The 27585-nt window shown below is 29.2% G+C and overlaps 1 protein-coding gene across 3 annotated transcripts in view; it reads left to right on the top strand.

The window, feature by feature from the left end:
• The window catches only part of LOC107444770 (puratrophin-1), a 286553-nt gene that overhangs the window by 219499 nt on the left and 39469 nt on the right, over positions 1-27585 (top strand). For all 3 annotated transcript variants that reach the window (XM_071182931.2, XM_071182930.2, XM_087167220.1), the window contains exons 12-15: positions 11082-11294; positions 15355-15552; positions 18438-18944; positions 20465-20628. In XM_071182931.2, coding sequence (XP_071039032.2) covers positions 11082-11294; positions 15355-15552; positions 18438-18944; positions 20465-20628 — 1082 coding nt within the window. The remainder of the gene's footprint in view (positions 1-11081; positions 11295-15354; positions 15553-18437; positions 18945-20464; positions 20629-27585) is intronic.

The following is a 27585-nucleotide window of genomic DNA, read 5'->3' as shown; positions in this document are numbered from 1 at the left end:
CAAAACCACACAAGTCAAATTCTCTTAATCCTTTTCACTCACAAACTAGTTCCTCCTGACTTCACACAAAAAAGGTGGATAATATTAGTTATACTCATCTTATCCTATCTGTGTCTGGCACTAAATGTCTGGCACCAAGTGTCTGGCACCAATAACAGGTAACCAATCAGGGAAGCAAGCTTTTCCTTCAATGACTGAAGAGCACAAGTGAGTTCTAGGAAATCTGTTAAACAACTTCCTTTTTTTCTACCATTTCGTTTTTGCAAATAGCCTTTTGCAAAACCAAAGGATTTTTCAGATAGTTGATTTTTCAACATTCTACAGCAAGTGATTTTTCAGATAGTTGTATGAAATAATGGATAAAGGTGGAAGGAGACAAGATCCAGTTTGGGAATACTTCCATAGATTAAGTGTTGATGGAAAAATAGTTGCAAAATGCAAAAATTGTGATAGAATTCAAAGTAATAAAGCTGAGAGAATGAAGAAGCATGTTACAATTTGTATGAAAAAACTTACAAATGAGTCTTCAGATATTAATTCTTCATCTCTAATGCCAACAGAAATGGATTCAAATCAGAACAAGAGGTGCATTGATTTAGAAATTGAAGATGTTGAGCCATCACCCCTTTTAAAAAAACCCAGACTGTTAGAAGGTAATATAGATAAGTTTGTTTCAAAAACTTCAGAAAATGAGAAAAAGAAAATTGATCTAACTGTTGCAAAATTTTTTTATGCATGTGGAATATCATTTAATGTTGTTGAAAGTCGTGCATTTCATGATTTAATTCGTATCTTGAAACCAAGTTATAAATTGCCTTCACGTAAAGATTTATCAGGTGCCCTTCTAGATTCCGTTCACTGTGAACTAGAAAATTTAGTAGATGAAAGTTTAAAAGGTAAAGAAGGAACCCTTATTGTTGATGGGTGGAGTAACATACACAACGAACCTATAACTGCATCATGTGTTCAAGTTGATGGAAAAGCATACATTGTTGATGTAGAAAATGCAGGAGCCCACAAAAAGACAGCAGAATACTTGCTGGCTAAATGTAGTGACACTATTCAAACTGTAAAAAGGAAGTATAACTGTTCAATTAAGAGCATTGTGACCGACAATGCCAAAAATATGGAAAAAATGAGAAGCGAATTGGAAAAAAAATACCATGATGAAAATTTATGCTTGGTTTCATATGGTTGTGGAGCTCATTGGCTAAATCTCCTTGGTGAAGATATTACACCTACTAGTATTATCAAACATGTTGTGGATATTAGCAAATATTTTCGCAATCACCATGCTCCTTCAGCCTGGCTAAAAGAATGCAGTGATAGTATTCTACCTCAGTTACCTGGAAGCACCAGGTGGAATAGCCAGTTAGCATGCCTGCAAACGTATGAGCGTAATCATAACTCTTACATAAAAGTCACAAATGATCATCTGAAAGAGATGGATCAAAACATTGTTGCTCGCATACGTGATTTCAATCTTTTGCAACAAGTAAAAGATCTTATAAAACAACTAGAACCAGTTTCAAAAGCCTTGAACATTCTACAGACCAATTCAACAACAATAGCAGATGCTTGCCATATATGGTGTAAATTGTTAGAAGATGACAATTTACAGCCTTATAAAACACAAGTAAAAAAAAGATTTGTGCAATCAATTTTACCTTGGCACCTTCTTGCTTATTTATTACACCCAAAATATAAAGGGCAGCTTCTCAGCAATGTACAGAAAGAGAAGGCCAGAGAATTTCTTGCAGGAATAAATCCATCATTTGTTTCATATGCCTTGAATTTTGAATTACAAGAAAAACCATTTCCCAAAACATTATTCTCAGATCAAGTTATAGCCACAATTGATGCTAGTAAATGGTGGCGGAGTGCGCAAAATTCTTGTGAAATTTCCAGAGAATTTTGTGAATTAATGTCTCATTTACACTCATGTCCTTCTAGTAGTGCTGCCATTGAAAGAGTGTTTTCGAATTTTTCATTTGTACATTCTAAAATTCGGAATAGGTTAACTGTAAATAATGTTTCAAAACTAGTGTTCTGTTATGCTATGCTGAGACAGCACAAATTTTACTGTGATGATGAATAAAGTATTGAATTTTCGCAAATTTAAAAAATTGCATTGATACTTGTATATTTTAATTAATTACACGTGTTGATAGATATTTTATGCTTTAAATTATAGTTATATTAATTTAAAATAAGTTCATTTCACTCGAAAGAAGAGATCTAAATCGAAAGAAGAGATCTCTAAAATGATATATTAATATAATACATTATAATTTAATTATGGAATAATAATTTTTTTAATTATATATGTTTATAGTATATATTTCAATTTTAGGAATAATTTTGTATCAAAAATGTGTTTTTGTCCTCTCATCTTGAAAAATAAGAGTTTTTGCCACCGGCCTGGCAAAAACAGGTTTTTGCCAGGACGGTTTTTACCGGTTTTTACCATGGTTTTTTCCACCTGTGGCAAAATCTTGCCAACCCTGATATATATATATGTATGTATGTATGTATATATGTATGTATATATATATATATATATATATATATATATATATATATATATATATATATATATATATATATATATATATATATATATATATATATACAGGGCTGATTGTGCTCCGGAAAAAATCCGGATTTCCGGAATTTTTGCTAACAGTGATCCGGAAGTTTCCGGAGAACGAAGGTTCAGGCTTTTCAAAAAATCATTGATCACAGAAGTTTCCGGAAATCAAATTTTCAAAGGTGGAACTTAAAAACACAGTTTATTTTATTTGTTTGTCAGGGAGAGCCGGAGAGATACTTTATAAGCTTATATTCATGATTAATATTCACTTTTATATCAGTAAATAGTTGTTATAATCATAAACTCAAGAAAGAAAGACATATTTGTAAATTTTAATTACTTCTCCAGGTCATCGTAGGTATGTGTAAATGGTATTGGTATGTGTAAAATTTTAAATATATTTTAAGTAAACTAAGGAATATTGAGAAAAAGGAAAAAAAACCTTGTTTAAATGTTTTTCAATTTAAGCCTTTTTTTTTTTTAACTCAAGAAATTTTCCGGAATTTTGACTTTGGCTCACAATTACCCCTGTATATATATATATATATATATATATATATATATATATATATATATATATATATATATATATATATATATATATATATATATATATATATATATATATATAAAGGTTGACAGCCTTTAAAAGCAGAGCAACATTTCTTCCGCAGGTTAAAAAATAAATAAATAGTCAGCACCCAGTGTATAAACAAGTTCAAGATATTGTTAATAAAGGATAAAATAGATTAGAAAACCCTTTTCTTACTTTCTTTCTTTTCTTTTTTTTTTTTTTTTTTTAAATGCTCTTCTCTCACCTTTTGTAAAGACTGGGAGATCGTCCAGAGAACAACATGTAGTGGCTTGACCCTGCCTTGGCCCAATTGTCTCCCCTGCAGGCACCCAACTCTCTGGCCATACATGGTTAGGAGACATAGACTCCCCCCCCCGACACCTTTCTTTCTTTTTTTTCTAAAAAAAAAAAGTTTTCTTTCTTTCTCTCACCTCGCTTTAGGAACTTGGCCGCAGCGAAGGACTAACAATTGTTTACTTTGCTCCCAATTGTTTACAAAAACGAAACAACGGGAAACTTTTAAACAATTCCTTGTTTTGCAAACGTTTTATATTTCATGAAGGAGTGCTTTTGGTTTTAAATAGTCAGCTTTAGATGTGAAATTTTATACTTTTAATGATTGGATTATGTTTTTAAACTCGGAATATTCAGTAGGATGACCTAAAAATTCTTTGGAGAAAAAAAAAAAAAAACTGCCCTACAAATGTAAAGAAGAGAGTCTTTAACAACCATAAAAAATTAACTAAAAATTAAAAATATTACTCTTAAAAGTATTCGAAAATATGTTTTTTATTATTATTTTTTTTTAAATTAATCAATACACGATTTTTAAATTTCATAAAAATAGGTATGATATTAATTAAAATAAATACGTAATTAATTTTAAATTAAGATAATTCCAAGAACATCTTTAAAAACAACTTGCTATTTGAGGATTATAATAAACGAAACGTATACCTACTAATTCTAAAGGCGCTGAAAAGAAAAAATATCATATAAAATTCTTTATTAAAAAAAGGAAAAAAATCTGATTCCTGTGAAGAAATAAAACTAAATATGCAAAAGAAAGAACGCCTTTCAAAGCTCTCCTTATCATATGTAAAGCGATCTAGCTGCGCAATATCACACGGATGTGGTTTGGCACTCTCGTATTACATCTTGTATTTTGTGGGACTGGGGAATTGTTGGCAAGTTTTTGTCAATTGAAGGGTTTTTTACCTATTTCAGTCGTCATGTCAAAAAAAAAAAAAAAAAGAAACTTTTTGACATAGTTTTTGAACCTAAACTTTTGGTGTGAAAAAATTATTATTAGCTATTACAAATTTGAAGTAATTATAAAAGTAACACATAAAATACAAGCGATCAATCATGATTTTTAATCATTTTGACATTAAAACCACTTGTTTTGATAATTACTACCAAAAATCCAAAATCTTGGTGTAGAAAATCATTATTTATTATTAGAAATATTAAATAATTACAGTTAAAAATCTATACAATCGCAATTCATCCAATTTTTTTAAATTATTTAGTTATCGAAAATAAAAATACAATAATCATCTGATAAATAAATAAAAGCAGCTAACAATCATCTTGTTCGTTATGCGTAAAATCAGTTTTCATTTGGGAGATTTCGCCCTTTCGCGTTATCTTTCTTATGAAAAATTGAAGTAACTGCGCGTTTATTTTAGATGCTTCGTATCTTTACGTTATGTTGGCGTGATTTACGCTACAAAGACAAAGCTATAAGCACGCTATTTATAGCTGTTAAATGTTTTTTTTTTTTGTTTTGTTTAAGCCTACCTTCGAACATGGACATGAAATGCGAATTTCAAAAATGAAATGTGTAATCATTGGTTCATTCAATATAAAAATAATTTTATTATTTTTTTGATTAACATTCTGATTGTCTAATTGCACTAGTTCCATAAGAAGCTAGATGTATATTTGCTATTTCAAAATTATATTTATTTTAACTATACAATTTAGTTAAAAGAAGCTAAATAATCAATAGAAATTCAATAATAGGTCTTTTAAATATTAATAATAATAAGCTGCTTTCTCTTTATCGCTGAAAATTCATCAAAATCTGCCAAATTTTTCTGCTTACAGATCCACAGTTAAATAGTCCATTGTAAATGTCTGTTTTGATTTTCGAGCCAAAGTTAAAATGACATTTTTGGTATTCGATATTTTTGGATTTACGATGAAATTGGCTAATATAAAGCGAGTCGAAAAGTGATAACTCAAATTCAAAATTCACTCATTGTAATAAAAAAATTGTTTTTTTTTATTTATAAACCATGCGGAATTTCGTAGCAAAACGTTGAAGAAGCGATCGAGGGATAATATAGATTTACAATAGAAGGGCACATTATTCGCCTCAACAAGTGATGACTCAATTGTGCGATTCAAAATTTTCGATATTTTTTTATTTCTTAAAAAAAAAAAAAATTATTTCTTAAAATTTTTTTTTATTGTGTTCAGAAGCTTTTGCTGCACAGCGCAGATTAACAGTTCTGTCGCGAACGCCAGATGTTCCGAAATTTAATAGACATCGAATCAGAATATCAAAAAGTTATCACAAAACACTTTATTTGATGACAAATACAGAATATAAATGAACAATGAAGAACAGACGTTAGGCACTTAACAAATATAATTTCGTGAAAATAACTGAAGGAAATGGAATATATTAGCTCAAATGATGCTTCTCAAATAAATTATAATTGTAAATTACTTATTTATCACATTAAACTCAAAAAATACTTGGACTCAGCTATAAAATGACCTACACGCGCTTTTAGATTGTTTGCACTTACGTGGAAAATAAATATTGTTTATGCGAACCTAAAAAAAATACGAGCACAATTTTTAACGTTAACTTTCCCTCTTAATTTTGAAATTGCTTTTCTTGTTGTTCTTTTTATTTTTTGTGCAATACTCATTATAAATATTTGATGCCAAATTTGACTATAACGTATTATGCATAAGTTATAAATCAATGCAAATAGTATTTTATTAATGTGTTAATTCATTAATCTATTCATTTTGCTTCAATGCTATGTCTAATTTTCGATTATGAGAAACATTCTAAGAGACATTTTTTCATAGTTGTTTCGTAGACTTCTACGGTCCTCCGTGTGTTTCATCCATTTTACATCCACCATGGTTATCTGTAATACGTCTGTACTTCAGCCATTGTGGATCATCCATAAATAAGCTACAGTAAAACGTTTAGTAGACGTCGATATTTGATCCGAATTCTGAACACATACCTGATGAAACGTGCTATATGGAAAGCTATATAACATTTATTAAATTTTATAAATTTTTTTTATTTAATTTAACATTTAAATATACATTTATTTTTTCACTAGTCTGGATTTTATATATATATAGTTTATTTTTTCTTATGAAAGATTTTGTATAATATTTCTGTGTTGAATAAGCACTGTTTATTAGTTTTAATAATCGGATTAATTAAGGGATATAAGTGCCATTTGCTCAATATATCCTGCAATGATGTTTTTTTTTAAGCCACATCTGCGCGAAACTTTACGCGGTCACCTATCCATATACTTTCACAAGATATTTAACAGAATTATCGATAAACTTACATTTTTTTTTCCAAACAAGTATTACAGCTCAACATTAAAAACTGTTTGCTTTTTATTTATTTTGTCACGCAATATTTAAATGACTCAAACGGAAGTTTAGGCGTTCAAAGCCGCACCTTCAATATGACGTAAGGGGTTGCTAGTTTTACTTGGCGATTTTAACATAGTTAAAGATCTTAATGACCATATTCTACCCAGGAAAATCTTCCGTAAGAAAAGTATCGTTTCCATGATAAAGATCCTGATTATTTTTTTATTATGTCAATGTTGAGGAGTGTGCTCCCTAGACAGCGATTTTTTTCGCGTTCGAAAATATTGCAGTGAGAACTGCCGTAGACTACTAATTACTATATGCTACTTTTGATTTCAGCTAAGCGCTGTTGGCAACGAGAAGAAATGACTTTTTATTTCCTACTCGTATTTTGATTTTGTTTTGGAAATTTAAGAGGGAATATTTAAGCATCAAAAATATACTTTAGGATCCTTAATTACGTTTGATGTTTTCAAAATATCAGTTAGCTGCAGTAAGATTTAAAGTGTTTTTTTAAATTTATTTTCCTATCTGTTTTTCTCATTATAAATCAATTTTTCAAAAAAAAAAAAAATCTTTATTCTTCCCACTAGTAAACAACTTAATAAATTCAGATTTTCTGCAATTTTGTTTTCATTCTAAAATGTTTACGTACACTTTCTACAAATCTTATTTGAATAAAAAAAGCCTAATTAATCATTGTGGCTTGGAATTTTTTATGTTTCAAGTTAAAAAAAAAATCAAAATAATTTCCATTAACAAAACGAAAAACGTTTGAAAGCGAAATTTCCTTAGGTTGCTTGTATTTTAAATGTAACCAAAGTTTCAAGAATTGAATATCCCTTTCTTAACTAGGGATGTAAAAAAAATAGTAATTTGGCTGAATACCAATATTTTCATTAAAACTTGTACTGGTAAAAACCTTTTGAAAAATGGGAAAAACGTGATAAATACTATTAACCTATTTTTATTTTTTTTTGTTCAGATATAATGGTTGGAATCTTTATTATTTCCATGTCATGGCAAATATTAATAATTATATCTTTATATACATGTATTGTAATGTATACACTACCCTACAATAATAGAAGAAACACTTTCAGTTTTCAACGTCAAAGTCTCTCTTCCATATTTGTACGGTAGTGTATATATATGCATATCAGCAAGTAACAAACCATTGGACAAGTGATATGATGTAAGCTATCACCTAAATTGCAATTGTAAAACTAATTATTCACTTAATCAGGTGAGGCAAAACTTCTCAATATATAAAACTTAAAAAAACTGATATATTTATTAGATTTTCACTATGAGCCAATTTCCATTAATTAAAAATTAAAATCATGTTTGCAAATTACACTATTGTATTATATCATTGTCTATCATAACTTTATTATAGCTGTATTTATATACAGGAAATAACTGTTATATTGAGTATTATAGGAGTCATAATAATGCTCTATAATAGAAGAAAATCAGGACAAAATATTTTTTATTAGAAATAAGAAGAAATTTTCAACCCCATCAAAAAGTTTTAGAACATTAGTTATTAAAATGATAGTATGTTGTTCTGCAATGCTTAGTATGGCACTATTTTAACCGTGTTTGACATTATTTTAAAAAATTCTTATTTTAGTACAGAATTTTTATGGGTTTGTAAAAACCATCGGAAAAACAGGTTTTTCCCAAGATGGTAAATACATGTAAAAACCTCACATGGTAAATACTGTGCCAAGCCTATCTTGTTGTGTGGATTGGATTATATATCAGGGTTCTGTTTAGTAGAAATTTGGGTCCTTTAACGGACCCTTCACAAAATATCTTTTCTTAAAAACGAACCCTTCACAAAATAATTTATCTTTTAATCTGACCCTTCACAAATTTGTTTGTCTTCATTATTGTTTTGTTAATTGAATGAACCCTTTCCAGGAAAGATATGTAAACGAGCTATATTTTGTCTTCAGCAGACGCTTCTTCCTTTATTAGTCCGAAATGAATATTCTGCGTTCAGCAGTATAGGCTAAATACCAAATATTTATATGTTGCATCGCTAATTTAGTAGCTGCAATTTCTGCTTATTTTTTAAAATTTTAATTTTTTTAATTATAATTTTTCTGTGTTGAGAATAACCTTGTTTGTCTTTACATTTAACTCCTTGAAAAAGTTTTTTGCAATAATGGACCCTATTTGCACAAATTCACAAAAGTGGACCCTGGTTGAAAGAATGTGACTTAACGTTTGTTTTATATTCACAAATTACGAGTAATTTTTTCACAATTTTACAGAAACGAACCTTTCACAAAATGTCTGGACAGACCCCTGTGTGTGTGTGTGTATATATATACATATATATATATATATATATATATATATATACATATACATATACAGTAGAGCGCCGATTATCCGAACTGCTCGGGACCGAACATGGTTCGGATAATTGGAAAGTTGTTTAAAATCTAGTGTAAATGATTATTATTTCTGCACTAACTTTCCTTCGCACCTTTTGTAGGCTTAGGACTGGCAATACTATCTAAAGTAGCTCTGGCGTGTTTAAAAGTTTTTTTTTTTTCAATTTTTAAATATTTTAAATTAATTTTTTTAAAAGTTTTTTTCATTTTGTATTATTTTTATCATACATATTTCAGTTTTTTATAATTTTTTTGTCAATTACTGATTTTACCACATTTTTTATTATTTTCCATTGTGAAAGAAATTCAGCAAAGATTTCGTTTTAAGGAAGATGCGTTTTTTTTCTTTAGCAGTCATATATCCCTTATTCTTTTTAAATAAATCAACTGAACTGGATCAACATAATTTTTGACGTTCTAGCCAATTCATTGCAATATCTAATGAATTGCGTGCAGTTCCGATTTTCATTCAAAATTTCAGCAACAATTTCATCATTTTCATCCGAAAGATCTACTGGTTCAGAAACTTCAGTTTCGTTTGTTTTTCTGTTAAGAATTTTATTACAAGATTTAAGATTCCAAGCACTGTAAACACTAATAATTAACCATGAGTGACAACTACCCATTCCTCAATTATAGAACTTCAGCACTTATCTGTTCATAAACTCCTTCTGCATTCCTACCATTGTAGACTATCAAAATGAAGCTCCCATTCTTGGAAGATAATTTTCAGTTGTAAAGGGTTGTGTAGGTTTAACTGTATCACAATACATGTATGTACGGCTACTACAAGAAAACTGCTAAAAAGGTTGTAAATTAAATATAGTCTTCAGATGTAGGGGATATTACTTATTCTTCTTAATATAGAAAAACTGTCGATAGGTTAAAAAGTATTTTAAACTTTAAAAGAAAAATGAATTCAGACATAGTTCGGATAATAAGGGTTCGGATAATCGGCGCTCTACTGTATATATATATATATAAACTTTTAGTAAAGTAAAGACAATTACAGTCAAAAATCGCAAATTTCGGCATAAAAATATTATGTACTTATAAAGGAAATTATGTAAAATTGTAATTTATCCAATTGGTTATATTTTATAATTGTTGAATTTGGATCATTGATTGCCTTGCTTGCATAATTCAATCATACCTATTAAAATGCTTACATATTAAAAATTTTGTTTTATACATATACCTAAACATAATCTTTTATAAAATTTAATACTTCAGTTTGCACACTAAAATCAACGTCTATTAGGAAATTTATTCTAATAACCTTACTAATTATTGATTAAATACTTAAATGTGTTTATGTTTTGATTTTTTCAAGGGGGGGGTTTCATAATTCATTCACCCATCTTATTAAATAAACTAAACTCAGCAGCACGACAGCCCATAGAGGGCCAAAGCCTACTGTGCCCATCTCATTTTTCTTGACCTTGGGCTCTGGGGTGCAGGAGCAGATGTTCCGGTCAGGTGGTCAGCCGAATGCTGAACCCCCAGTGTTTAGTTCCCAAGCATGCTTGGTACTCATTTATCAACCCACTGAAGGGATGAAAGGCTGAGTCCGCCTTGCCCGGCCAGAGGATCGAACCAAGGACCTGTGGCACGACAACGCGAAGCGCTACCGCTCAGCCACCGGGCATCATCTTATTAAATAGAATTTAAATTTATGCTATTATTGAAGTTTAATTGTAATCATAAACTGTTTTTTAAAAAATTTTTTGACATCTGTTTCCTGAATTGGAAGAAATTTATATCTAGAGGGACATATGACATAAGTTTCTTCCACTGTGAGAAAGAAATCCCCGATTCAAGTTGTCTCATTTTTGTTTTCTTCCTTTTTCAGCGTCAAATTGACAAAGGGAATGATCTGCTGGAAGAAGTGAGTAGTCATGACCTTCCAAAGATCAATGAGGAAAATCCTACCACTGAAGGAGGAGGAGATGTACAAGATTTGGCTCTCTCTCTGAAGCAACACCTTGGTTCATTCTCTGAAAAATTAGAAGGTACAAGGGAAAAGATTGAAGACACTGCCAAATGTTATCAATTAATGGATAAGGTAACATTTTATTTATTTCTCCATATTTTTTTCCAACTCTGCGACCGATTTCTGAGACTGGTGGAAAAGAAACCAAACATTATAAGTTTTAAAAATAATCAAATCAGATTTTTTTTTTATTTAAACATGGTGCATAGCGTTTTTAAAGAGTGCCTTTTTTTTCGTTTTTTAAAAGCCTTTAAAGGTGCTTTTTCCATTGGGTGTTTTTAAAAAACACGTAATTTTCCCTTTTCGAAAATGAGATTTTTTTCTTTGCTGTGTCGATTTTCGTCACGTTTTAAGCAAAAGCCTGCTTTTGACTCCAACATTTTCATAATTCATTCTACAACAATCCATTTCGGCGTACCGTCAGTCAATATCGTATGAAAGCACCCACCATTTCACATGTTTAATGAAATACTTGCGGACTCTGCATGTGCATTTACTGAGCTGGGCTCTGTGAGATTGTTGTACTTTCATGTGCAACTCTGCTGCATTTTGCAAGATACTCTCAGTTTCAAGCTTTATTTCCCACCCTCTGATATCGAACAGTAAAATCTATTTTTCATTTTATAATGGCTAATACAGGGTTATTCATAATTCCCTCCGGGCAGGAACTGGACTATCGCATTGATGTATGCCGTGTGACCAAGGGTTCACACATAGAACACCTGTAATGCATGTAAGTAAAACTTGAATAGTTTCAGAATAATTTCATATGTTTCTTTTTTTCATGTTCGTCTTCTTTTTTTTACTATAACGCTTCGAAACCCCGGAGGGAATTATAAATAACCCTATATAATCAAGAAGAGATTTTTTTGTCAGAAACTAGCCTGACACTTTGAAAATTATTTTGCTTTTTGTTAATAAACATAGTGTTATTTTTGAGTGCTTAAAAATTACTAAAAGGTGCTTTTTTTGTTGTTGAGAGATTTGGCTACGCACCCTGTTAAATTAGAATACTTTTAAATCAGATTTTTTTTTTAATTAATTTTATTTATTTTTACTTATTGAAACTCTATTAAATTGTATTATTACTGCTTTTTATTATGTAAAAACAATATTACTAAAATACTTAATATAATCTCACTGAAATGATAAAAATTGATATGTTGTTACAAACTAATCACTGAATAAATATTTAAAAAAAAGTCATGGTTATTTTTATTCAAATATAACACCTTCTGGAATCTGTAATTAAATTTATAAGTTAGATTTAAAATAAAAAACAATTATTTCTAATTACGGTGCACAGATTAAGTCTATTTTCATTTTTTACCGTAAAAACTACTACAGTTTTAAATATACTTTTATTTAATTTAATAGATGTAAGTATTGAAATTTTTAATTATTTTAAAATTGCTTAAGAGTTCTAATTTTGCTAAATAGTTTGAAGCTGGGAAAGTTTTTCCCCCCCATGATTTTATTTATTCGGTGATTAGTTTATAAGAATTAAAAAATAAATTTTGCAACATTTTAGTTAGAAATGTCAACTATTTTTGCAATATCAATAATACTGATAATACGTTTTATAATGATACTGTTAGTTCATAATCTGCTGTTAATACATTTCATTAGATGATTTGATTAGTCACTATAAAAAATTTGATTATTTTTGTTAAACTCATTGGCGGTTTAGCAAATGGGCAAAATTGGTAAAATGTTACTCCCCAATTCACTATTTCATTATCTAATAACATGGAGTAACCGGTTTTGCTATGAGGTGAAGACTGCAGGCTAAAGTACGACTATTTAGGTGCAGAACCGTCAGTGGGTTGGGGGAAAAAATCATGAGTATAGCCAACCCTGATTGGTAGGGTAGGGTCTTTCAGGCACTTGGGTGTAGAAAGAATTAAATATGAAGCTGAAATCTTTATTTTTTAAAAATAGCAATAATTTTCTTTTAAATTGCTATAAAGAAAGACATTTTCTTAGTGTTCATTTTTCTCTTTATTGTCTAGGATTGTATTGTAACATATTTCAATTTGAAGAAACTTTTAATAGTCACAAATCAGGACAGTATAAGTTAAAATTTTGTTAGTTTCTTCCTTTAAAGTGAAAAGATTTTACTTTAATGGTATCATTATCAAGCTCATTCTTTCTTTCTGATTTCTTTAATATAAAAATTGCTTCTTCTCCTTTTAGGCAATGAAATACATTAAATTTATGTGTATTTGTTATATTCTATAATTGCATATTGTGCCCAGTATATGCTTTATTCAGCCTGATTTACTTTTTGCAATTAAAATCTTTTCCAGACTGCATTGATATAAATTTAATTTTTAAAGATAGTGTAGTGTATCTACTACTACAAATATATAATTCCAATTCACAAGTATATAAAACAAATTAACTCGATTCTGTGGTGGGGTACCTTTGCATAGAAGAAGGTCCGCATTGTCGATAACTACGATCACCTTGTACATGTCCGGAATAACAATAGAATGTTTATCTTCAGAAAATCCATCCGAATACAAAACCTCCAATTTTCTAATTGTTGTCACTCTTGTTGCAATGGCGTCAAAAATGAACGAGCACAATAACACTGTAGTGTATCTACCACTACAAAAAAACGATTCCGGTTTTCTACTATATAAGACATGTTAGAACGATTGTATAGTGGGGTACCTTTTCATAGATGAAGGTTGACATTGTCGATAGCTACCCTCAGCACATGGGTGACCGTCGGACGTGACGTGAACAAGCCTTCCTTGTCAGAAACGCCCACTACGATTTGAACACGTCTACTCTTCGACAGATGGTTCACAGTGAACAGTTGACACGTGTCTGCGACACTATCCACCTCCTCGGGCTGTTGCCACTCGATCTCGATTGCACGCATCGGGTTGCGTGCACTTGACTGCTGACAGCAACATGGGAGCAACGACGACCGTGAATTCAATACGGCTCTCCTGGCTTCTCACAAAGCAGCAATGTATCCACTTGTGGTATCCGCTCATCGAATTCCATCACAGATACAATTCTGGTGGGGGAGTACTGTTGTGTGTCTACTTATACAAAAGTGCAATTCCAATTCACTAGTTTAAAGACATGTTAACTCGATTCTATGTTAGGGTTTCTTTTCGTAGATGAAGGTTGACATTCTCGATAGCTAAGATCCCCACAGATAGTTTGCACATTGAATCTGTAAATTCTGCTTCTGGGATAACTATAATATTCATGAAAAACTATTTATGAACTCAAGTTTTAATATCATTGATATAATTAACTTTCCTGATTTATTTCTGTTTCAGTCCTGTGAATAGGAAGTAGTGAGTTTAATAACACTTAAGATATAAACCCTACATGTGAGTGATACTCATATAAGTTATAAGGTCAGAAAAACAATTCTAGCTGAAACCAAAAATTTAAAAATTTTGAGATATGTGTGTTTGCAAAACAGCACTTCATCCAGGGACACACTGCCCACTAATTTAACGTTTATAATTTTGTGTTCCTGTCTTTTACCTTTTAAATTTTTACTCATTGAATGCTTTTTTTTTCTTCAAGATTTTCAAAAAAGGGATCAGCACTTGATTTATTTCTTAAGTTTTCTTAATGATTTTGCAATTTATCATATTGATGTGGCTATTCTAACTGTAACTTTATCTTTATTTTTCTTATTCTTGGGCATTTCTTTTGTCTTAGTTTGTGTGCTTTTAAGTCATTATTAAGACTTTGTGATTGTTTGTCATTTATTTTTCTTTGCATTTACATTTCAATTTTTCTAATTGCTTTTTCTTATTTGTTTTTTCCGTGATGGGGCCTTAGTGGTACAGTCAGTTTTTGGTTTCACCACTGACAACAGAAAGGCTCCTCAGTGTGTTAGCGGTCATGTCCCCTGATGAAGTGCTGTCCTGCTAATACCACATATCTCAAAATTTTTCTAATTTGTGTTTCCTGCTGAAATTGTTTTTCCGTCCTTATGGATTAAAATAAAACAAATTTGGATTTTTAACTGCTTTAAGCGCTTTTCTATTTTGATTTATTATTTTAAATGTTGCTTACTTATTTTGTCCTTTTCTGAATTAGTTTCATTCTTTGATTTGATACTCATATAATTGATTTGTGTATTTTTCAGTCTTATGAGTGGGCCCTGGAAGCCATGAGATTTGTGTCTCACATGGGTATGACTGAAAGCTGTGAGGGCATAATGAAGCAAATCCAATGCCTTCAGGATTATTCTGAGAACCATTTGAGGGTTCCTGAAGACACTCTCTCTGAAATGTTGGAACTGGCAACAAAATTGGGAAATGAGAAGTTGCTTGAACAGTGCAGGGTAATTCATTTATCTCTTTAACCTTCAAATGCATAGACCTTTGTGTTATATGTATATATACTAGAGGTTATATATAGATATATATAATTTTGTTGAAAATTTCAATTTGTAACTGAAGAATTATTGTGATATATTTGTCCCCTTTTTTATTTGGCTACAGTTAGATCGAATTAATTTATAATATGATATTATTACATGTATGTCCCAAATCTAGTTTTTCAGTTATCACTCTTCAACACACTCAATACCATCAAAAATCCGTGTTTCAATCTTATTATTAAAAAAAAAAATTCTTTCTCTTGAAAAATTTATAGTAGATGTTAAAATTACCAAAAAAATAAATAAATAAAAACCCTACACATTGAAAAGAAATTTGAGATAGTTTCTTTCACCAATCATTTGTCAGAACGTGTGAATCAAAAAAGTGCAAATTTTTCTGTCTCTATCTAAAATTAAAAATAAAAAATTACATTTTCTTTTATTAGAAAAAAATTAGATTAGTTTTTAGATTTTCTTCATATTATTTATAGATTAATTACAGTTATTTTTTTAATTATTACCAATTAAACTGTGAATAAAATTGTTACTTTTCTAGATTAAACTGTAAATAAATTTGTTACTTTTGTAAATAAAATTGTTACTTTTCTAATTCTTACTATATTTTAAGCTTTAAAAATTGAATACATTTTAATAATATTAAGCATTTTAATAATTTAATTTAAGTAATGAGGAAATATTATTTGTTACATGTTTTTATAAATAAAGTATTGTAAAATGTATTTGAAAATTTTCTTTAAATGCTCTGGAAAAATTCTTTAAGTTTGAACAATTTAGTTAAAACTGCCTGTATATTGAGTACATTTAATTGCATCAGAAAAAGTTTTTTAAAAAAAAGTACTTAAAAAAAGTTTCTTTAATAATTGTAGAAAAAAAATGAAGGTTTTTGAGAAATTGTGAAAGCCTGCATGAAGCGTGTAATATCATTGCAGGGCAAATAAAGGTTTCACAAAGAAAACAAATTCTGCAGAAAACCTCTTCAAAATATTATTGTAACATTAGTTGATTATTAAAATAAGAATTAAGTGCCCTAAATTGTTTTCCTTTGAAAGGAACCAGTTTTTTCTTTTTAAATTGTTGAAGAAAAATTGTGTTAAATAAAAGTTTCCAATAAAATTAATGTTACAATGTTACAAACCAGAAAGAAAAAGATTTTTTTTTTCATTGAGTGTAACTGTGTTTCTTTTAAACTGACGTTAAAAGTAGTTGGCAGGAATCACTGCAAACTACTGGTTTTATATATTGCACACTACACTACAACTACGAGAAAAGTAGCAACTACGGTTGTTTCACTACTCTTATTGTGCTTCTCCGAACCACTGCCCCAGAGGTATTGATTTGTTATGAGAATTTGGAGGACTTTGTCAGCCGACAGATTTAATGTGCACCAGTCAGTTAATACACTGTGAGTCTAGCCGGTGGGGATCGAACTCACAACCTCTTGGATATGGGTCCAACATCCTACCAACCAGGCTATCCCTTTTAATATGTATAAAGTTAAAATTAACTTCAAATCCAAACTTTTACCAAAATTATTCTAAGATTTGAGTATTTTTTAATTGCTCTGCGTTCTGACCATTTTATGTGTTGGATACTTCAATCTTTTTTTTTTAAATAATGTATAGTTTGCTGTAAAATATTAGGAGTAAAGAATAAAATAGCAGACCTCATTTAGCAGCATTCAAACAAACATATTTAATTTCATTGCCATCTTATTTGTCTTTCAAATAAATTCCTGTTCGGTTAAAGCTTTTTTATATTATGGCAAGAGGAGATAAACCTTTGCAATGTGAATATTCAATTTTGTTTTCTTCAAAATTTCCCTTTTAAATTAAGTTTAATTAAGGAAGTACCAAACCTTAAAACTTTTCAAGAGTCTTATACAAAATGTATTTTTAGTCATATTACAATATAATTTAAGCTAATAACAAATAGTGGAAGTATTTCTATTGATTTTATGTTTTTAAGATTTGTATGCTTCGTAAGCTATGTGTTAATGCTTTCTTGTTCAGACATTCCACGGATCCTTAATTTATTAAAAATTATTTTAATCCAATTAACAAATCAATGTACAGAAGATTAAAAAAGTAACTTAAAATAATGAGTGGTTCACAAATTAATTTTCCTTTTAATGTTAAATTGAATACAAAACTAGTGACACACTTTAATTCGGGAATTTTAAAACCAAATTCCAATTTTTTAAAAGAATACTAAATCTTCAGATTGGCTGTTAGTAAGAAATTCCAATGGAGATTTTAATTTGCAATGGCATTTTGAAACAACTAACTGAGGACTCCTAAAGCTTGATCTCCAACATTTGGTTAAAAAAAAAAATCAACATTTTTTTTACTTTAATATATTATTTAATATTATGATTCCTTTAAATTAGGGGTGCACACTCTGCGGGTCACATGTGGGTCGCCAAAGGGGTTTTGCTTTAATTTTAATCATTTTTAACCTTATAAACTTTCTTTAAATCAAAGTATTTAACTTGCATTTATTTTAATATCTAGAATATTTATTTTAAACATTTAAAAGTATTTGATTTAATGCTGATAAAAATACTTTATTGCCTAGAACAATGATGTTTATATAACAATTTCTACTTACAATCGCTGTCAATATGTCTGTCTAAATACTTTGGCATGCAGTCCTTCATTTATCAATCTGCTGTACATGTGGCCCTTTACTCAATAAGGTTGTGCACCCCTACTTTAAATGGTAATTGTCATTATAGTTTAACTTATGCTATATCTGAATTTTTGTTGACATGTAAGTTCAGTTTTTTCCCCCAAACTGCTGTCTGATTGTTCTCCTTTTCACAACAGGTAGTTAAACAACGTTGTGAAGAAACAGTAGAATTGATTCAAGCACGCCAAACTACATTGCAGAAAGTAAAGCAGCAAGCAGTGGTCGATAACCTGAGAGGACCCTCCTGGGAGGCAGAAGACGTGAACCAAACTCCTCGGACGATGCGGTCGAATTCTCAGCCGACTAACTCCTGGTTACCTGTCAGAGCCAGCACGCCCTATTCAATAGGTTTCTCGAGTCATCAGAGACGACGATCCACCGGGGGACCCTTGAATTTGTCTGCCGCTACCCATCGCTTAGGCTCATACACGTCTTTTCCCAGTTCTTACTATCCTACTGCAAAAGAATCCTATCAGTTTGATAATTATATTCAAGATAAAGAGACATCTCTTCTGAGTAGGGGAATAATTACTGAAGATTTGACCTCACAAGGACCTGTTGCTACCATTTCTCTTCTGGGAACGCGCATCGGCCAACGAGATAGCCACTGCTCTTCGTCATCGTCCGCCTCTTCTTGTAGTAAAGTATGTTTTGTGATTCCACATATGCCTACAATTTTTCACATTTTTTCCTGACTTTTCAAATTTGTGCCTCTAAGTTGGCATCCGATAAACGTTTAAGGCAGGGTTGCAAAAAACTCACCTACCCAGAAATACCCTGGCGGGTTTTACTGGGTAAAACCAACTCTGAAGAACCTATGTGGGTTTTTCTAAAATTAATTTAATTTATATTAAAGAGCTATTCTTTTGAAATATATATGTAGTCTAGCCTAAAAAATTGAACCTATAGTGAAAAAAGTAACAACAATCTGAAAAGAAAAATTATTTGTAAAATTCATGAAGAAAAATGTGTAGGTTTTGTATAAAAAAACAAAATAATTGGAGTATAAATCATACTACAGTAAAAGTTATTTCATAAGGATTTTGATTTGAAATAAACACAGGCAGAGGAAATACATTATAAATTGATCAGTGTTATAATTTTACTGTACGGCCATTGATTAGTCGTTGCCTTTGACTTGCTTTCCATGCAAAAAAAATCCTAAAATATTTTAAGATTAAAATATAAATAAAATGCAATCCTGTGTTAAAAATACATTTCAAATTTGTGTGAATACATATAACATTTTATATCGTGATGTCAGAAGAAGCTTTTTTAAGACTTTTGCACCAATTTATTTGTACTAATTACCTATACGTTAAGTCAATTCATTAAATTAAACTTAATTATTAACAAGGGTCTGTCCAGGCCAAAATTACTACCGTTTAGTGGTACCTTCACAAATTCAACTTTAGGAAAAACGTAAGTAAAAATTTCTTAAAATTTTATTTTTGCATCCCCCGTAAGAAACAATAAATCCATATTTTTGAGTTGATTTTTTAATATAATTTTTAATTTTTTCACCAATTATGTCTAAATTATCACAAAATAGGTACCTCTCAGAAAACCCTGACAGACCCCTGATTAATATTAAAATAAGCTTTTTTAAAATAAGGTACTTATCCCTGCCCTCTCTTTTGAAAAAAAAATATCCAATAAAACATGAAAAGCCCAATAAAACCCAGAACTTTCATTCTGTAAGCTTCTTTTGGTTAGAAAATGTATATCCTCCCAATATTAATATCTATTTAATAAATTAATTGTTGTGAAAAATGGAAAAAGTTATTTTTTGTTTTAAATAAATTGAAATAATTAAAAGTATTTAATTTTCTGCATATATGATATTAAGTTTATTGAAGAAAAATCCGGGTTTTTCGTATCATCCCTCCTGGAAATTAGAACTTAGTTTTTTTTTTAAATTGGTTACTATAAAAAAGTGCCATGTACTTTATTGGTAGGTAGTTTAATTATAAATCATAGTTCAAAAAATTATTCTAAATATGAATAGAATATAAATCAATATCTTGTTAACAAGTTTTTTCCTATAAAATTTTCAGGATTTTTCTCTTTGTGTCGCAATTACCCCTATAAAACTTGTAATTTGAATGACACTTCTTCTGTAATTGCTTTTGAAATCAATTCCAATGTTGTTTTTTGATTTTAGGAGTCCAGAGAAGAAGAAAGTCCGAACAATGTAATAAAGAGTGGTAGTAAAAAATTGAATCGTCGCTGGCAGATGCGAGATGAGGCTTTGGAAAAAGCAAAAGCTGAAGTGAGAGAGCAAACTGCCTTATTGCGAATAGAAAAGCTTAAGAAGAAAGGAAATATGTAAGTTTTTGTATTAATAGGAAATGCTTACAGATGTTTTTTTTTATGCAGTAAAACCTTGTTTCAAAAATATTTTTTGGACCAAATTAATATATTCAGGGGTCTGTTTAGAAGAAATTTGGGTCCGTTAACGGACCCTTCACAAAATATCTTTTCATAAAAACGGACCCTTCACAAAATATTTTAACTTAAAAACGGACCCTTCACTAAATGATTTTTCTTTTAATCGGACCCTTCACAAATTTGTTTATCTTCATTATTATTTTGTTATTGAATAAATCTTTTCCAGGGCAGAAAACAAGAAAGATGGATGTAAACGAATTAAGTTTTGTCTTCGGCAGACGATTCTTCCATTATTCGTCTGAAATGAATATTCCGCGTTCAGCAGTATAGGCTAAATACCAAATATTTGTATGTTGCATCTCTAATTTAGAAGCAGCAAGTGTTGTTTATTTTTTAAAATTTTATTTTTTTAATTATAATTTTACAGTGTTGAGCATAATCTTGTATGTCTTTACCATTTAAAAACCCCTAGAAAAAGTTTTTTTGTTGCAGTAACGGACCCTATTAGCACAAATTCATAAAAGCGGACCCTGGTTGCAGAAATTTGAGTAATTTTTTCACAATTTCACGTAAAACGGACCTTTCACAAAATGTCTGGACAGACCCCTGATATTGTTATAGAGTAATAATATTGTTATATCGAAGGCCTACATACTTTGGGAACACAATAAGATTTTTTTTTAAATTTTGATGCTATATATGTATATATTACTTTGCAGGTAGGTTAATTATGGTTAAATATTAAAAACAATTGAAATAAAATAAGATTGCAAACATACCTGAAAATTGTTTTTATTTAAAATAATCCAATATTTTTGTTTGTTTATTCATTCTTCTGACTGTTAAGTCAATCGACAAACTACGCTTTGAGTTCAAAGTACAAAAATGATTTTTGTGAATGGTGGTCCATCCATCCTCTACGGAAAAAATTCTCTTTCAGTTGTTAATGTGATGATTGTGGTTATTTGTGACTCATGCAGATAGAAATGTTACATCTGTGACTTCTTAAGACATTTCTAAGAATGGAAACTCTTGGGGTGGTCAACAGTGAGTCTTTTCTTGTAAAAAAAAAAAAAATGGAAAAAGATGATAAAATGAGATTTTTTTACATTATTTAAAAACTATTAATAAATGGAGAAAATAAGGTTGAAATTTGGGGAAAAAATCGTTTTACAGGGGTTTATTGCTTAAGAAAACATCACAATATATATCGAGAGGAGAATAACATTATTTCATATGAGAGCTCGACTGGACCTCAAAACATTATCATTGTAGAGAGAGTTATTCTTGTATTGGATATTTTAGTATTTCACTGTATTTTAAATTGGATTTTTTTTTTTTAGAGAAATACTTTAAAAACTGAAGTCAAATTTTATAAGTATTCCTATAATTGAAATATTATATAAAAAAAAATAAATCATAACATTGCATTTCAAATAAAGTAACTGCAGATAAAATTGTTTTATAAGCAATGCATATAAATATATAATTCTAATGAGTTGAAAATGAAATCTAAATGTATCATGCATGTAATCGCTGCTAAAAAACTATTTATTTATTTTTTAATGTTTAAAATAACATAATAACTAACATTACAGTAAACTCTCGCTACTACCATATCCAATACAACAATAACTCCCTTTAATGCCATAACGTTTGGGGGCGATTCCACGAAAAGTGGTCCTGAGTGACTAAATTTTCAAAATTATCGTAAAATCAGAAATGACACAATTTCGGAATCTAGAAGATGTACATTTTTTAATAGTTAAGATAGTTTTTTGAATTACAAAAAATATTTATGTGAATTCTAACAAAAGGTGGAACACTATGAATTTTAACAGGAGTTCTCTTCTTTGTTATGTTATATTCCAATGGAGTTCTTAAAATATTAAAGAGCAATAAAATAGTTTTTAGTAATAAATATAACTATTTTACTCTTTTATCTTTGTTTAATGTATTTTTTTAATTTGGCCTAAATTTTTTTGCTTGTTTGAAAGTCGATTAATCAAGATAGTCTAATTTCCCAGTAACACACGTAACATAATTTTGCATTTTTTTCTGTAAAAACTTTAGTAAAAAAGAAAATTTAAAAATTTTTTGTTTTATAAATTAAGAAGGCAAGATATGCAACGGAAAAAATTCTCGAATTAAAACTGCCAATAGTTAAAATTTTATAATTAATTTTATTCAAGGTAACACACGTAACGAAAAGCTACGCGCGTTACTGTTATGTGTGTTAGAGGTACTTATAGACTTTAATTATTTATTTATTTTCAATAAAATATTTAAATCATGTTCGGACATTTTTTATAACCGCCGCGCAACTTCAATGCCACAAATACGGAATTGTAAGATTGTAGGTTTTTGTAAAATCAGGTCGGTATAAGCATTAATAAAAAAACAGCATAATAAGACGATAATTTTGAAACTTTTGGAAATTGTTTTCCCAAAATTCTATTTGTTATACGTTTATGTTTAAGTAGAATATTTCGACTGCATTTGCTAGATTATTATAAAATGGATAAGCTTAAAATAGTGTCCTTATCTGGATTTAAAAGAATAAGAAGATGAAGAAAAAAAGAAAAGAGCATAAGATTCTGCACTTCAAAGGAAAGAAAATAAGGAAATTATGAAAGTTAGACTTGAACTTTCAAAGCAGATTGATAATGATGTAAAAGGTTCACCACTAAGTATTTCAGATGAACTTAATTATTAATAAATGGATTTGCTTCAAAAGTTAGATTGTTTATACTATGCTTGTATTGAAACAAGAGCTGGTTCTCTGGATTATTACGGGGAAAAACGGGCAATAAAACGAAAGAACTATCTAACAATGTTTCTAAGACAGGATTGATTTTTGTCAGTTGCATCCTAAACATTGTTTAATTTTCCATATTTAGTGCTTCATGATTAAAAAATTTATTGCTACTGTAAAACTTAGAATCAAAACAAATATCATGAAATTTTTATTCTTTAACTGGAAGGCTAAAATTAAGTTTATGACAATACATGGTGATGGTAGAAGTATTTATGTATATAAAGTTAAAGAAATTTTGGATCTAATTGTTGGAAGGGTGCTTCTGATACTTACAAAAATTTCTCATTGCTTGTTATAGGTTTCTAACCATCATTTATTGTAGTTTGGTAACGATGAGAAAAAGATGACAATAGCTCACAATAAAAAATATATAATGGCAAATGTGCAAGAAGAATGTTTTGAAATAACTCTTGAAAATTGGACTAACTTTCAATAATACGTAAGAGTTAAAAGAATCCGAGGTGATACTTTCCAAGCAAACATATCTAGCATTAAAACCAGGGAAATTCAAGTTGACTTTGCAATAGCATATTCTTTTGAATATCAAAATGAATTTCAATCAGCATTATGCTATCCAGCCACAGTTCCGTTATTCACAGCAGCTGTTGTCTTAGACGATACTCTCCTAAAGAGTTTAAAATAGACTCCTTTACAATATTTTCCTAAGGCAAAGGTGAAACAATGTCTACACTTTTATTTTAAGACTGTTTAAAAACGATTCTACTTCAGAAGATGAGCTAACAGAAACCTTCTATAGTAATAAGTCAAGTTAAGAATTTAAAAATAAATATATGGTTGAATTATTTCATATTTTGTCAATCAAAATATAAAAAAAGAAATTATTTTGGAAATACTTTACGATATCACATGCAGAAGTTCCTTCTATGGGATAGGTGTGTAGTACAAAATCTTGAAAGCGAAGCAAAAAGCAAAGTTATTTATATCATTGTGTTGTTATACAAAAAAATTTATTTGCTATCCAGTGTTGTTTGCAAAGCTCACCAATCAACTCATGCCTAATACAACAGTATTATATATTAGCCAAAAGGAAATAAAGATATTAATTGAAAAGATCAATACATGGCAACGGTAATACAAAGCATAAAATCTATGCATAAGTATCGTTAGATACTTGAATAAGATGCATAGATGCACATTGTGGCACACAAATAGTCAGTAAGTCAATTTCTGTTCTCTCCTGATCAGAAGTACGCCTATAACTGAAATTAAAACGACATATGCTCTATCTCGGGAACATTATTGACGCAAATGCACATTCTTGTAAACTTAAAATGCAATATTTGCATAAAATAATTGGAAAATATGCATATTTTTGTTTCCAAACAGAAATGATTTTGAAGGAATAGATGTGCCTAAGATTTGCTATGTTTTACTCTCTAAACCAGTATAAAGAAGGGCTACAACCATCTTTCCAGACCATTAACTATTTTATTTGCTAAAATAAATTGTTTTTCTTCTGCTAAATTAAAATAAATAAATGTTTTAGTGCAACATTTATGACTTCTCAGTTGAAATATTCACAGAGGGTAACACACGTAACGTTCAGTTAACACACGTAACGCACCAATTTCACCAAAATAAAGAAGTTTTTACTGTTGCAAGAAATTTTTAAAAATCACTAAACACAGCTTCGATATTGTATCTCTCTATAAAAGAAAATATCTTAATTTTTTGCCTTTATACTTCACAGAATTAAATGAATATATTCAAAGTTTCAAATATCTAGCATTATAAAGGGTAACACACGTAACAAAATTTCAGAAATTTTTTTTTTCAACATCAAATTAATTTGCGCCTTCAATCTTCGTTTTGAAAACTTACAACACATATAGATTTAACAACAAATTAAGAAAAACATAAAAAATATCTAACAAGTTTATTATAATAAGTGTTAAAGTTGAAATATGTCGTGTAAAAGTAACACACGTAACGAAAGAATCGCCCTTGGTGATCCCGACGAACTAGCATATGAATTAATGTCGTGCTCCACTCAATATAAAGATATTCTCTGAAGCAACAAACCCCTGTAAAAAGATTTTTTTTTCTAAATTTCAACCTTGTTTTCCCCATTTATTATTTTTCAAATAATGTAAAAAATCTTATCTTTTGCCATTTTTTCCATCTTTTCTTTGCATGTCAATTTGGTTATGACAAGTTTTATACATTATTGGTTCAGCTATAGTTTATATTATATCCTTGCTTATTTTATACACTTGCATTTCAATTTAATTATGAGGAGTTATACTCTTCAGGAGTCCAGCTACAGTTTATATTATATACTTTCATATGCTTGATAATATTTTTTACTTTCTTTTCAATTTAATTATGACTAGTTATATTCATCTAGAGTCCAGCTATAGTTCAATTTATGAACTTGCATGTATTGTACACTTCCATTTAAATTTAATTATGACAAGTTATATTCATCGTTCAGCTATAGTTTATTATATTTTTGCATTTATTATATACTTGCATTTACATTTAATTATGACAAATTGTGCAATCAGCTATAGTTCGTTTTATGTACTTGCATATATTATGCACTTGCATTTAAATTTAATTATGACAAGTAATATTCATCATTAATTATAGTTTATATTATATACTTGCTTATATTATACATTTTCATTTCTATTTATTATGGCGAATTATATTCATTGCAGTCCAGCTATAGTTTATATTATATACTTGCATATATTTGCTTATATTATACATTTGCATTTCAATTTAATTATGACAAGTTATATTCTTCATGAGTCCAGCTATATTTTATATTATATACTTGCATATGCTTACTTATATTATACACTTGCATTTCAATTTGGTTATGACAAGTTATATTCATCGCATGTCCAGCTATAGTTTATATTATATACTTGCTTATATTATACACTGGCGTGTCAATTTTCATGGCGAGTTATATTCATATTGTGTCCAGATATAGTTTATATTATATACTTGCATATATTTGCTTATATGATTAATAGGCATGTCAATTTGGTTATGACAAGTTTTATACATTATTAGTTCAGCTATAGTTTATATTATATCCTTGCTTATTTTATACACTTGCATTTCAATTTAATTATGAGGAGTTATACTCTTCAGGAGTCCAGCTACAGTTTATATTATATACTTTCATATGCTTGATAATATTTTTTACTTTCTTTTCAATTTAATTGACTGGTCATATTCATCTAAGAGTCCAGCTATAGTTCATTTTATGAACTTGCATGTATTGTACACTTGCATATAAATTTAATTATGACAAGTTATATTCATCATTTGTCCCGCTATTGTTTATATTATATACTTGCTTATAATATACATTTGTATTTAAATTTATTATGGCGAGTTATATTCATCGTCAGTCCAGCTTTAGTTTATATTATATACTTGCATATATTTGCTTATATTATACACATGCATTTCTATTTAATTATGACAAGTTATATTCATCGTTCAGCTATAGTTTATTATATTTTTGCATTTATTATATACTTGCATTTACATTTAATTATGACAAAATTGTGCAATCAGCTATAGCTCGTTTTATGTACTCGCATATATTATACACTTGCATTTAAATTTAATTTTGACAAGTTATATTCATGATTAATTATAGTTTATATTATATACTTGCTTATAATGCACATTTGTATTTAAATTTATTATGGCGAGTTATATTCATCGTCAGTCCAGCTTTAGTTTATATTATATACTTGCATATATTTGCTTATATTATACACTTGCATATATTTGCTTATATTATGCACTTGCATTTCTATTTAATTATGACAAGTTATATTTATCGTTCAGCTATAGTTTATTATATTTTTGCATTTATTATATACTTGCATTTCCATTTAATTATGACAAATTGTGCAATCAGCTATAACTTGTTTTATGTACTTGCATATATTATACACTTGCATTTAAATTTAGTTTTGACAAGTTATATTCATCATTAATTAAAGTTTATATTATATAATTGAATATATTTATACTTTTCAATTTATCATGGCGAGTTATATTCATCGTGTGTCCAGATTTAG

This window comes from Parasteatoda tepidariorum, chromosome 7, assembly GCF_982258835.1.
Source record: "Parasteatoda tepidariorum strain Cologne lab strain chromosome 7, Ptep-v5.0, whole genome shotgun sequence".
In the NCBI taxonomy this organism is placed as follows: domain Eukaryota; kingdom Metazoa; phylum Arthropoda; class Arachnida; order Araneae; family Theridiidae; genus Parasteatoda; species Parasteatoda tepidariorum.
Note: the sequence above shows the minus strand (reverse complement) of the source record. Positions and strands in the feature narration are given on the sequence as shown.